This window comes from Mobula hypostoma, chromosome 8 (assembly GCF_963921235.1).
Source record: "Mobula hypostoma chromosome 8, sMobHyp1.1, whole genome shotgun sequence".
Classification (NCBI taxonomy): Eukaryota; Metazoa; Chordata; class Chondrichthyes; order Myliobatiformes; family Myliobatidae; genus Mobula; species Mobula hypostoma.
The window spans coordinates 2,327,405-2,340,999 of NC_086104.1; the positions used below are offsets into that span (position 1 = coordinate 2,327,405).

Consider the following 13,595-nt stretch of genomic DNA (forward strand, 5'->3'; position numbering starts at 1 on the left):
GCCAGAGTAAAAGCAAAATAGAGGGCATACAAGGAAGCCAGAGCTGGTGGGAAGATAGAGGATTGGGGAGCTTTTAAAAACTTGCAGAAAGAAACTAAGAAGGTCCAGGGCTATACACTTGGCTCTATTTTAGGTTCCTTTTGATTTGAAACGCCTCAAACAGGTATCTAACCCAATAGTTAAATATACCTTACGTATTTGGTTTCAATTCAGACAATTTTTTGATCTTAACCAATTTGGGCTAGCGATTCCTATCTTAGGTAACATATTTTTTCCTCCCTCTTTTACGGATCGTGCTTTTCAAATTTGGAAGACTAAGGGTATTTCACGGTTTTTGGATTTATTTTTAGATGGTTCCCTTATGTCTTTTGAACAATTATCTAATAAATATAATTTATCAAGAATACATTTTTATAGATATCTACAAGTTAGAAATTTCCTAAGTACTATACTTTCTTCTTTTCCAATGCTTCCTCCTACATACATTTTAGATACTATAATTAACCTTAATCCATGTCAGAAAGGTGCATCGGCTATGATTTATAATATTATTATGAAACTTAGGAAAGCTCCATTTGATAAGATTAGGGTAGATTGGGAACAGGAATTGGGGTCTATCATTTCCGTGGATGACTGGGGGCAGATTTTACAATTAGTTAATACTTCCTCTATCTGTGCTAAACATTCCCTAATTCAATTTAAAGTTGTTCATAGAGCACATATGTCCAAAGATAAATTAGCTCGCTTTTATTCTCATATTAATCCTTTTTGTGTTAGATGTCCAGGGCAGATAGCCTCTTTAACTCATATGTTTTGGTCTTGTCCTACTCTGGAAACTTTTTGGAGAGACATTTTTAATATTATCTCCAAGGTATTGAATATAGATATCTCTCCTCACCCTATTACTGCTATCTTTGGACTACCTAAAATTTCCAGTAATCTTTCTCCTTCAGCCCGTAGAATGATTGCATTTCTTACTTTAATGGCGAAAAGATGTATCTTACAACATTGGAAAGAGCTTAATGCTCCAACTACCTTTTTTTGGTTTTCTCAGACGATATTATGCTTGAATTTGGAGAAAATTAGAAGCAATCTTTATGATTCCTCACTTAAATTTGAACGGACCTGGAGATCTTTTATTCAATATTTTCATTTAATATAATTTTTTTTTCTCCTCTTTTTTTGCTCCATATTTATATACCCTTCTTGTTTTTTTTTACTGCTTTTAATGGAGGTCGGGATTGAGGACGTGATTTTAAGTTTTTTAACTCTGCTTGGTTCCAAGTTAGCCCATTGCTTTGCTTTGCTTTTAGTTAGTTGCACGGTGGGTTTTTTTTGGGTTTTTTTTTCCTTTTCTCTATTGATATATATATATATATATATATATATATATATAAATTAGTATACTATTATGTTACCTTAGTATGTTATGTTTAAATTACATTGTTTGTACCATTTTTTTTGTATTAATACCTCCTGTTATTTTATTACATTCTAACAGTGTATTAGTACCTATATGGCTTACCTTTTTGTATACTTATTCAATAAAAAGATTTAAAAAGAAAGAAAGGAAACTAAGAAGGTCATTCGGAAGGAGAAGGTGAATTACGAGAGGAAGCTGGTGACTAATATCAAAGAAGATACTAAAAGTTTTTTTAAGTATATAAAGGGTAAAAGAGAGTTGAGGGTAGACATAGGACCAATAGAAAATGACACTGGAGATATTGTAATGAGAGACCGGAGGTGGCAGAGGAACTGAATGTATATTTTACATCAGTCTTCAGAGTGGAAGACGTCTGCAGTATACCAGACATTCAAGAGTGTCAGGGAAGTGAAGTATGTGCAGTGAAAATTACAGCTGAGAGGGTGCTCAGGAAGCTTAATGGTCTGAGGGTGGATAAATCTCCTGGACCTGATGGAATGCACCCTCGGGTTCTGAAGGAAGTAGCTGAGGGATTGCAGAGGTATTAACGATGATCTTTCAAGAATCGATAGATTCTGGCATTGTACTGGATGACTGGAAAATTGCAAATATTACTCCGCTATTTAAGAAGGGTGGGAGGCAGCAGAAAGGAAACTTTAGACCTGTTAGCCTGACATCAGTGGTTGGGGAGTTGCTGGAATCGATTGTTAGGGATGAGATTATGGAGTACCTGGAGGCCCATGACAAGATAAGCCAAAGTTAGCATGGTTTCCCGAAAGGAAAATCCTGCCTGACAAACCTTCTGCAATTTTTTGAGGAAATTACAAGCAGGGTAGACAAAGGAGATGCAGTAGACATGGTGTACTTGGATTTTCAGAAGGCCTTTGACAAGGTGCAGCACATGAGACTGCTTAGCAAGATAAGATCCCATGGAAGTTCAGGGAAGTTACTAGCATGGGTGGAGCATTGGCTGATCAGCAGAAAACAGAGAGTGGGAATAAAGGGATCCTATTCTGGCTGGCTGCTGGTTACCAGTGGAGTTCCACAGGGGTCGGTGTTGGGACCGCTGCTTTTTACGATGTATATCAATAATTTGGACTACTGTATTAATGGATTTGTGGCTAAATTTACTGATGATAAAAAGATAGGTGGAGAAGCAGGTAGTGTTGAGGAAACAGAGAGCCTGCAGAGAGACTTAGATAGTTCAGGGGAATGGGCAAAGAAGTGGCAAATGAAATACAATGTTGGAAAGTGTATGGTCATTCACTTTGGGGAAAAATAAATGGGCAGACTATTATTCAGATGGGGAGAGAATTCATAATGCAGAGATGCAAAGGGACTTGGGACTCCTTGTGCAAGATGCCCTAAAGGTTAACCTCCAGGTTGAGTCGGTGGTAAAGAAGGCGAATGCAATGTTGGCATTCATTTCTAGAGGTATAGAATATAAGAGCAGGGATGTGATGTTGAGGCTCTATAAGGCACTTGTGAGACCACACCGGGAGTATTGTGTGCATTGTTGGGTTCCTTATTTTAGAAAGGATATACTGACATTGGAGAGGGTTCAGAGAAGATTTACAAGAATAATTCCAGGAATGAAAGGGTTACTGTATGAGGAACATCTGGCAGCTCTTAGCCTGTATCCCCTGGAGTTCAGGAGAATGAGGGGGGAATTTCATAGAAACACTCCGAATGTTAAAAGGCCTGAACAGATTAGATATGGCGAAGTTATTTCCCATGGTAGGGGATTCTAGGACAAGAGGGCACCACTTCAAGATTGAAGGACGTTCATTTAGAACTGAGATGCAGAGGAATTACTGTAGTCAGAGGGTGGCAAATCTGTGGAATTTGTTGCCACGAGTGGTTGTGGAGGCTAAGTCATTGGGTGTATTTAAGGCAGAGGTAGATAGGTTCTTGATTATCTAGGGTACCAAAGGGTATGGGGAGAAAGCAGGTGAGTGGGGATGACTGGAAGAATTGGATCAGCCCATGATTGAATGGCAGAGCAGACTCGATGGGCTGAATGGCCTACTTCCTTTCCTATATCTTATGGTCTTATTTACAATGACCAATTAACCTACAAACCAGTGCATTGTTGAATGGTGGTAAGAAACTGAGGTCTCTAGAGGAAACCCACACCGCCAGGTCCAACACCACCAGGTTCAGGAACAATTCATGGGGAGAGCATCCAGGCTCCTTACAGATGGCAACGGTAATGATCTCCAAACTCTGGAATGCTCAAACAGCACTGCAGTAACTGCTATGGTTCCTTGGCACCCATGTTAACCATGGTGGTTCAGTAGCCTGATGGTTAAATGGTAATAACTCTTCCTGAACCTGGTGGTGTGGGACCTGATGGTTGAGGGGTAATAACTGATCCTGAACCTCATGGCGTGGGACCTGAGGTTTCTCTACCTCCTTCCTGATGGTTAAATGATATTAACTGTTCCTGAATTTGGTGGTGTGGGACCTAAGGCTCCTGTACTTCCTTCCCAAGGCCTGGATGGTGCAGGACCTTGATGATGGATGCAGCTTCCTTGTGGCAGTGCTGCTTGCAAGTGGACTAAATGGTGGGGAGGGCTTTTCCTGTGATGGACTAGGCTGTATCCATCACGTTCTTTCCCATTCCTGGGCAGACCCTGATGCAACCAGTCAGGACGCACTCCACTGGGAGAGGAAGGTATAGGGCAGTCACACTGTGGTTTCTATGAAGAACGAGGGTTATGTCGATTGGCATTTGCTTCCTGACATTCCTTGTCCACTGTTCTGACTGGTCATGTAGGATTTATTTGTAAACTTCTCCACTATTACTAACTACAGTAAACAGAAGCCCACTCAGAGCAAGCAGAGTGACCAAGGAGAGGTTTTAACAGACAACAAACATCATTGTAAGAAAAATCCAGGGGTTTGTCAATATTTATGTGTTTTCATTAATTTGCATAATGCAAACCCAGCAATGATTCAAACCTGCAGGTTCCCTCTGCTGGATTAGACTGCTTAATTAGAAGTTTAAAAATTAATTATCTGCTTGTATTTTATATAACAACTTCAGTAAACGTGACTGATTATTATGCTTCTTAGTGGTCACAGTATGAATATGCAGTTGTCCATTGTGTCTCCAATTAGTTGCATTTGTATCATTCTGAAGCTGTGCCCTGTGGTCCTAGATTCCCCACTCTGTCTGGATCTTTCCATATTCAATATGTTTCAGTGAAATCCCTCCTCACTCTTCTAAACTCAGGCACGTACAGACCCAAGCCATCAAACTCTCCTCATACATTAACCCTTTCATTCCTGGAATAGTTTTCATAAACCTTCTCTGGACCTTCTCCAATACCAGCACATCCTTTCCTAGATAAGGGGCCCTAAACTGCTCACAATACTCCAAGTGCAGTCTGACCAATGCCTTATGAAGCCTCAGCATTGCATCTTTGTCTTTACATTCTAGTACTCTCGAAATTAATGCTAACATTGTATTTACCTTCCTTACTACCAACTCAACCCTTAGGAAATCCTGCACGAAGCTTTCCAAGTCCCTTTGCACCTCTAAATCATATAAATGTATCCACTCCAGGACCCAATGAACAACTGCATATACACACTGTGACCACTAGGGGACACACTGAACAACTGCATATTCATGCAACACACATAAAAGTTGCTGGTGAACGCAGCAGGCCAGGCAGCATCTCCAGGAAGAGGTGCAGTCGACGTTTCAGGCAGAAGGGTCCTGACGAAGGGTCTCGGCCTGAAACGTCGACTGCACCTCTTCCTAGAGATGCTGCCTGGCCTGCTGCGTTCACCAGCAACTTTTATGTGTGTTGCTTGAATTTCCAGCATCTGCAGAATTCCTATTGTTAACTGCATATTCATACTTTGACCACTAATAAGCATACTAATTAGTCAGATTTATATAAATTGTTATATAAAATACAACTTCTAATTAAACAGTCTAATCCAACCGAGGGAACCTGCAGGGTCCTGACGAAGGGTCTCAGCCCGAAACGTTGACTGTACTTCTTCCTAGAGATGCTGCCTGGCCTGCTGCGTTCACCAGCAACTTTAATGTGTGTTGCTTGAATTTGCAGCATCTGCAGAATTCCTTGTGTTTGCATGGTTGAATAATTGCTGGGTTTGCATAATGCAACTTAACGAAAACACAAAAATATGACAACCCTCTGGGTTTTACTTAATAGACCTCTATCACTGTTGTTTCAGTTTTACTCTGTTCTATCAATGCTTAACAAAACAATCACAAAGCAATAGGTTTTATGCCTCTTCCCTGACTCCTGAAACACCAGAATCCAACACCAGTAATAAAGGCAATATTTTCAGTTTCTGTCTGTATTTAACAACCACCAAATGACACTGCTTTATTGCGGGATATATCCTCAACTAAAACTTTGAATTCTGAGTCAGTCTGAGATTGGTGAAATGGACACTGATGAGCTGGCTGTTATGTTTACCTCCTGGATTAAAGTTGGTGAAATGGAGTGCTTCTCTGGAACAGTGGGAGCTAAGGGGAGATCTGATAGAGGTTGAGAAGATTAGGAGATGAATTATGAATTCCTTTTTCCCAGGGTTAAAATGTCTGATGCCAGAAGGCATGCATTTAAGGGTAGAGGGTTAATTTCAAAGATGTGAACGGCATTTTTTACATAGAGTGTGGTGGGTGACTGCAATGTGCTGCCTGGAGAAATGGGAGAGGCAGAAATGTTAAGCACTTTTAAGAGAAGTTTAGACAGGCACATGAATGTGAGGAAAATGGAAGGGTATGGACATTGTGTAGGCAGAAGAGATTGGTTTAGTCAGCCATCTGATTACTAATTTGGTTGGCTCGTCACATCTTTTTGGGCTGAAGGGTCCATTCGTGTGCTGTTCTGTTCTATGTTCTATCTTCTAATTTTGAATCTCGACAAAGTACATGAAACGGGGACAGGTGAGCTGGATGTTGTTCCCTCTTGGAGTATAGTAGGTTAAAATATCTATTCTAATGGAAAAACAACTGACCTTAACGAATTCTCTTCTCTGTCCAGAGAGAGAAGAGAAAACATCTGATAGTGGAGAGCACCCCTGTGGGCGTTCCCCTCAAAAATAAGTACTCCATTTTGAGTACTATTGGGGGGGATGATCTACCTGGGGGAAGTAACAGCAGCCATGCACCTGACACGGAGTCTGGCACTGAAGAATAGGGCACTGAAGAGGATGGCAGTCGTGATAGGGGACTCGATAGTTACGGGAACAGACAGGTGATTCTGTGGATGCTAAAAGGAAACCCAGATGATAGTGTGCCTCCCAGGTGCCAGGGTCCGCAATGTTTCTGAGCACGTCTACAATATCCTGAAATGGGAGGGTGGGTAGCCAGAGGTCGTGGTACATATTAGTACCAATGACATTGGTAGGAAAAGGGAGGAGGTCCTGAAACCAGAATACAGGGAGTTAGGAAGGAAGCTGACAAGCAGGACCTCAAAGGTAGTAATCTCGGGATTACTGCCTGTGCTACGTGACAGTGAGGATAGGAATAGAATGAGGTGGAGGATAAATGCGTGGCTGAAGGATTGGAGCAGGGGGCAGGGATTCAGATTTCTGGATCATCACCTGATCTCTTCTGGGGCAGAAGTTACCTGTACAAAAACAACAGACTGCACTTGAATCAGAGGGGGACCAATACTCTTGCGGGCAGGTTTACTAGAGCTGTTGGGAGTGGTTTAAACTAATCTGGCAGGGGGATAGGAATCAGCAGAAGAAGAGCCAACAGGTTTACCATTAGATGATGGGTTTAACATGAATGTAAGGAAGGACAAGCCAATGATTAGGCACACATGCAGACAGAGCAAAGAGGTTAATTGTATCACAGAGGCAAAATTCAAAAGGGCGAAGAATACAGGACTGAAGGTCAGTATTTAAATACACATAGCATTCGGAATAAGGTTGACAAACTTGTGGCACCATCAGAGATTGGTCAGTATGATGTTGTTGGCATCACTGAGTCTTGGCTGAAAGAAGGTAGTGTTGAGAGTTTAGCATCAAGGATATACTTTGTGTTGAAAGGCCAGGCAGAAAGGCATAAGTGGTCGTGTGGTTCTGTTGGTAAGAGATGGAATTACATCTTTACAAAGAGGTGACATAGGGTCAGAGAATATCCGATCTTTGTGGGTGGAGTTAAGAAACTGCAAGGGTGAAAAAAACCATGATGGGAATCATATACAGGCCTCCAAATAGTAGCCAAAATGTGGGATTAAGATTACAAAGGGAGCTGGGAAGGGCATGTGTTAAGGATCATGACACAATTGTAACGGGGGACTTCAATATGCAAGGGGATTGGGAAAATCAGGTTGGTGTTGGATCACAAGAGAGGGAATTTGTTGAATGCCTACGAGATGGATTTTTAGAACAGCTTGTGCTTGAGCCTACTCGGGGAAAGGCTGTTTTAGATTGGGAGTGGCATAATAATCCAGATTTTATTAGGGAGCGTAAGGTAAAGCAACCCTTAGGAGACAGTGATGATGTTATTCATACTGCATTTTGAGAGAGAGAAGCACAAGTCAAATGTATGAGTCCTGCAATGGAATAAAGAGAATTACAGAATCGTGAGAGAGGAGCTTCCCCAGGTGGATTGGAGGAGGATACTGGTGGGGATGACAGCAGAGCAGAGGTGGCTGAAAGTTCTGGGAATAGTTCACAAGGCGCAGGATAGATATGCCCACAGAAGATGAAGATCTCATATGGCAGGGATAGGCAACCGTGGCTGACAAGGGAAGTTAACACCTGCGTAAAAGTCAAGGAAAGGGCACATAAAGTAGCAAAAGTTGGTTGATTGGGAAATTTATAAAACCCAACAAAACACAACTAAAAAAGACAAAAGAAGGGGAAAGATGAAACATGAGGGGAAACCAGCCAATAACATAAAGCAGGATACTGAAAGATTTTTCATTGATATAAAGAGTAAAAGGGAGGTGCGAGATGATATTAGACCACTGGAAAATGATGCTGGTGAGGTAGTAATGGGAGACAAAGAAATGGCAGGTGAACGTAATGGGTACTTTACATCTGTCTTCACTGTGGAAGACACTAGCAGTGTGCCAAAGGTCCATGAGTGTCTGGGAGCAGGAGTGAGTGACATAGCTATTACAAGGGAAAAAGTGTGGGGAAAACTCAAAGGTTTTAAAGGTGGATAAGTCACCTAGACCAGATGGACTACATCTCAGAGTTCTGAAAGAGGTTGCTGAAGAGATAGCAGATACATTATAGTTATGGTCTTTCAAGAATCATTTGATTCTGGCATGGTTCCAGAGAACTGGAAAATTGCAAATGTCACTCCACTCTTTAAGAAGGGAGGAAGATAAAAGTGAGGAAATTATAGGCCACTTAGCCTAATCTCAGTGTTGGGGAAAGTTTTGGAGTTCATTATTAAGGATGAGGTTTCAGGGTACTTGGAGACTCATGATAAAATAAGTCAAAATCAGCATGGTTTCTGTAAAGAAAAATCTTGCCTGACAAATCTGTTAGATTTCTTTGAGAAAGTAACAAGCAGGGTGGACAAAGGAGAGGCAGTGGATGTCATTTACTTGGATTTTTCGAAGGCATTTGATAAGGTACCTCACATGAGGTTGTTTAACAAGATAAAATCCTATGGTGTTACCGGAAAGATACTGGAATGGATAGCAGATTGGCTGACAGGCAGGAGGCAGCGAGTGGGAATAAATGGGGCCTTTTCTGGTTGGCTGCCAGTGACTAGTGGTGTTCCTCAGGGGTCGGTATTGGGAACATTACTTTTCTCTTTATTTATCAATGATTTAGATTGTGGAATTGATGGCTTTGTGGCAAAGTTTGCAGATGATATGAAGATAGGTGGAGGGGTAGGTAGTGCTGAGGAAGCAATGTGATTGCAGCAGGACTTAGACAAATTGGATGAATAGGCAAAAAGTGGCAGATGGAATACAGTGCTGGGAAATGTATGATAATGCATTTTAGTAAAAGGAAGAATAGTGTGGACCATTATCTAAATGGGGAGATGTTTCAAATATCAGAGATGTAAAAGGGCTTAGGAGTCCTCGTGCTAGACTCCCTGAAGGTTAATTCAAACGTTGAGTCTGGGGTAAATAAGACAAATGCAAGGGGAATATAATATAAAAACAGGGAGATAATGCTGATGATAGTAGTCAGACACTAGTCAGGCTGCACTTGGAGTATTGTCAACAGTTTTGGGCCCCACATCTCAGAAAGGATGTGTTGTCGTTGGAGAGAGTCCAGAGGAGGTTCACGAGGATTATTCTGGGAATGAAAGGGTTAACATATGAAGAGCGTCTGGCATCTTTGTGTGTGTACTCACTGGAATTTAGAAGAATGCGGGGGATCGCATTGAAACCCACCGAAAGTTGAAAGGACTAGATAGGGTGGATGTGTAGAGGATGTTTCCAATGGTGGGAGTGTCCAGATCTAGAGGGCACAGACTTCAGAACAGAGGTAAGGAGGAATTTTTTTTTAGCCAGAGGGTGGTAAATCTGTGGAATGCTCTGCCGTGGAGGCCAAGTCCGTGTGTATATTTAAGGCAGAAGTTGATAGTTCCCTGATCAGTCAGGGCATCAAGAGATATGGTGAGATGGCGATGGAGTGGGATCCGGGATCAGCCATGAAGTATAAACGGGATCAGCCATGAAGTATGGCGGAGCAGACTCGATGGGCTGAATGGCCTAATTCTGTTCCTTTGTCTTATGATCTTATGGACTCCGTCTTAAGAATTCCCAGACAAGAGACATCCAGTTCAGGCATTGACCCGTGAACACTCAACACCTCGGCATGGGATGCAAACCCCTGATTTCCAAACATTATCTGAAGAGAATAGACTCACGACTGTTTTGTAAACTCCTTCGTAAACTTGACCAAAGTATCCTTCTCCCAGAATCCTGCCCAGAACCACCGAGTCTCGAGAGATACTGTTCTGAGGAGCTGCAAGGAAAGTGGAGAGAAATGAACACACTGGGACTCAATGGAATGATTCCATCAGAATCGGGCCACCGCATACATTGCAAAATCTTCTGTTTTGTGGAAGCAGTATATTGCAATAGATAATGTGTTTTAAAAACTATAGATTACAGTAAGAAAATGTATAAAAAATAAAATTAAATAAACCCTGCAAGAAAGAGAGCAAAAGAAACTGAGATATGGGTTGACTGTCCATTCAGAGATCTGACGGCAGAGGGGGAGAGACTGAGATGTTCATGGGTCAACTGCCCATTCAGAGATCTGACGACAGAGGGGGAGAGACTGAGATGTTCATGGGTCGAGTGTCCATTCAGAGATCTGACGGCAGAGGGGGAGAGACTGAGATGTTCATGGGTCGAGTGTCCATTCAGAGATCTGACGGCAGAGGGGGAGAGACTGAGATGTTCATGGGTCGAGTGTCCATTCAGAGATCTGACGGCAGAGGGGCAGAGACTGCTCCTGAAATGTTGAGTGTGTGTCTTCAGGCTCCTGTGCCTTCTCCTTGTTGTTAGCCATGAGAAGAGGACATGTCTTGGGTGATGGGGGTCCTGGATAATGGATGCTGCCTTTTTGAAGCATCATCTTTTGAAGATGTTCTTGATGCTGTGGAAGCTACTGCCCATGATGGAGCTGGCTGAATTTGCAGTTTTTCTGATCCTGTCCAGTGGCCTCTCCATACCAGATGGTGAAGCAGCCAGTTAGAATGCAGTTTGGTCATCTATCTCTTTGCTATTTGTGGAAGCTTGCTCTGTACACCTCTGCTGTGGCCACATTTCCTCAGCTGTAAACTCTGGTGGATGACGTGGTTTCAGCAAAGCTACTTTCTCTCCTCTCTCCCATCGGGCAGAAAATACAAAGTCCTGAATGTACATCCCAGCAGGCTTAAGGACAGCTTCTATTACACTGCTGTCAGGTTCCTGAATATACCTCTGGTACAATGCGATAGATTCTTAACCTCACAATCCTCCAACAGCACCTTGTGATAGGTTTGGAGGCTTGCGTGCCTCAATGACTCAAAGGCTACGTATGTTGGCTGGAGTCAGGGCTCTATGCTTTGGTAGGGTCACCCATGCCGAACAGTGAAAGGGTAGAGGCCAGACTGGGTGGTCCACCTGTCCTCCAGGTCTGGGCTAACAACCCTGACTGGTCAAACAAAACTGTTACAGAAACAGCAATGAAGAATCCTTCTACATCTGAGTGTAACGGTACTCCTCAATCTCCACCCGAGACTTGTATAACTGACAACAGTGAAAAGCAAGAGGAGGCTACTGACACAGTGAAGGAAGCCCTGAACTCTGCCAGAGATGGAGGATGTTCATTGCTGCCCTATGTGCCGGTGGCATAATGGGCAGTAAGTGACTTAGTTAACCTCACCGTCGGCCTTGCCACGATCTTGCACTCTGTCCTTCACCTGGACTGCACTTTCTCTTTAGCTGTTAAACATTATTTTATACGCTTTTATTGTTTTACCTGTTCTACCTTAATGCACTGCGTAACGAATTGATCAACGTGAACAGTATGCTTCCCCTCCATGACTCTGTCTACACTGCCTCAATAATGCAGCCGGCATCAACAGAGACGCCACCCACCCCAGGCATCCTCCCTTCTCCCCTCTCCCATCGGGCAGAAGATAGCATGTACCACCCGTTTCATGGAGAGCCTCTATACCACCAGTGAAAGGACCCCTCATTCGTTTGAAGATGACCTAATCTCCTAACCTACCTTGTTGTGTCTCCTGCTCCTTACGGAGCAGCAGTTATGTACTCTCTTTATAATGCTTACATAGTATTCTGCATTCGGCTTTCCCTTTGTACAATGCCCATGTATGAAATTATCTGTCCCAATCGCGGGCACACAAAAGTTTTTCACTACATCTTGCACATGTGACTAAGGAGGATCCGTCACACACTTACCCGTTGACCGCGGTGAGTCAGGGATTTCAGCGTAGATGTCAGACCCTGTGAAAGGATAGAACACTCATAAGTCAAGAGTAAAACACAGAAGAGTACAGAACAGGCCTCTCAGCCCACTGTACTATTTATTTATTTTATTCACAGTAACAGACCGATCCACCCAATGACCCCACGTCACTCACTCACACCTGTGTGACCAACTAACCTCCGGACCTGTACACCTTTGGACTGTGGGAGGAAACCGGAGCATGTGAAGGAAACCCACACAGTCACGGGGAGGACGTACAAACTCCTTACGGATAGTGGCAGGAAATGATACCCAGTAGCTGGCTCACTAATGGCATTACGCTAACCACTGTGTTAACATTATGCCAAACCAGTTACATTAGCAATCAGATTACAATGAAATCTAATCTAATCCCTTCTGCCAACACAATGTGCATATCCCTTCATTCCACGGTAACGGGGTGCCACAGTAACGTACAACTCTATTACAGCCCAGGGCATCGGACTTTAGAGATCAGTTGCAACGTCACCCCTAAGGAATCTGTACATCCTCCCTGTTCAACGTGTGGGTTTCCTCCGGGTGCCCTGGTTTCCATCCACTGTCCAAAGCCACAGCAGTTGGTACGTTAATCAGTCATTGTAAATTGTTGAATCGGGGTTATTGGGGGTTGCTGGGGTGATGCAGCTCGAAAGGACAGAAGGGCCTACTCCACACAATATCTCTAAATAAATCTCCTGCCTGTTCCTGAGCATGTCTAAGACCCTCTTGAAGACTCCTAATGTATCTGCCACCACCACCATCACCCCAGACAGCGCATTCCACACACTCTGTGTAAAGAACCTTAACCTTTGAAATTACCCTGTCTTTTCTTAAAGGGATACCCTCTGGTATTAGACTTTTCAACCCTGGGAGAAAGATACTCTCCGTCTACTCTCTCTACACCTCTCATAATCTTATAATCCTCTATCAGATCCCTCGTCAGCTTCCACCACTCCAGAGAAAAACACAGAGAGAGTAGATGCCTTGGCATAGGGAAAGCAGAGACAGGTCTCCACTGGACACAGATAATAAACCGGAAGTGATTAGGGAGCTTAAGGTAAAGGAACCCTTAGGAGGCAGTGATCACAACAAGATTGAGTTCAACTTGAAATTTGGTAGGAAGAAAGTAAAGTCTGATGTAGCAGTATTTCAGTGGAGTGAGGGAAATTACAGTGGTATGAGAGAGGAGTTTGCCAAAGTAAATTGGAAGGAGATGCTGCCAGGAATGACA

The 13,595-nt window shown here is 42.9% G+C and overlaps 1 protein-coding gene across 4 annotated transcripts in view; it reads right to left on the reverse strand.

The window, feature by feature from the left end:
* Positions 1-13,595, reverse strand: part of ptk2ba (protein tyrosine kinase 2 beta, a) — a 212,456-nt gene that overhangs the window by 59,824 nt on the left and 139,037 nt on the right. For all 4 annotated transcript variants that reach the window (XM_063055392.1, XM_063055391.1, XM_063055389.1 and 1 more), the window contains exons 14-15: positions 12,319-12,363; positions 10,272-10,369 (exon numbers count right to left, since the gene is read on the reverse strand). In XM_063055392.1, coding sequence (XP_062911462.1) covers positions 10,272-10,369; positions 12,319-12,363 — 143 coding nt within the window. The remainder of the gene's footprint in view (positions 1-10,271; positions 10,370-12,318; positions 12,364-13,595) is intronic.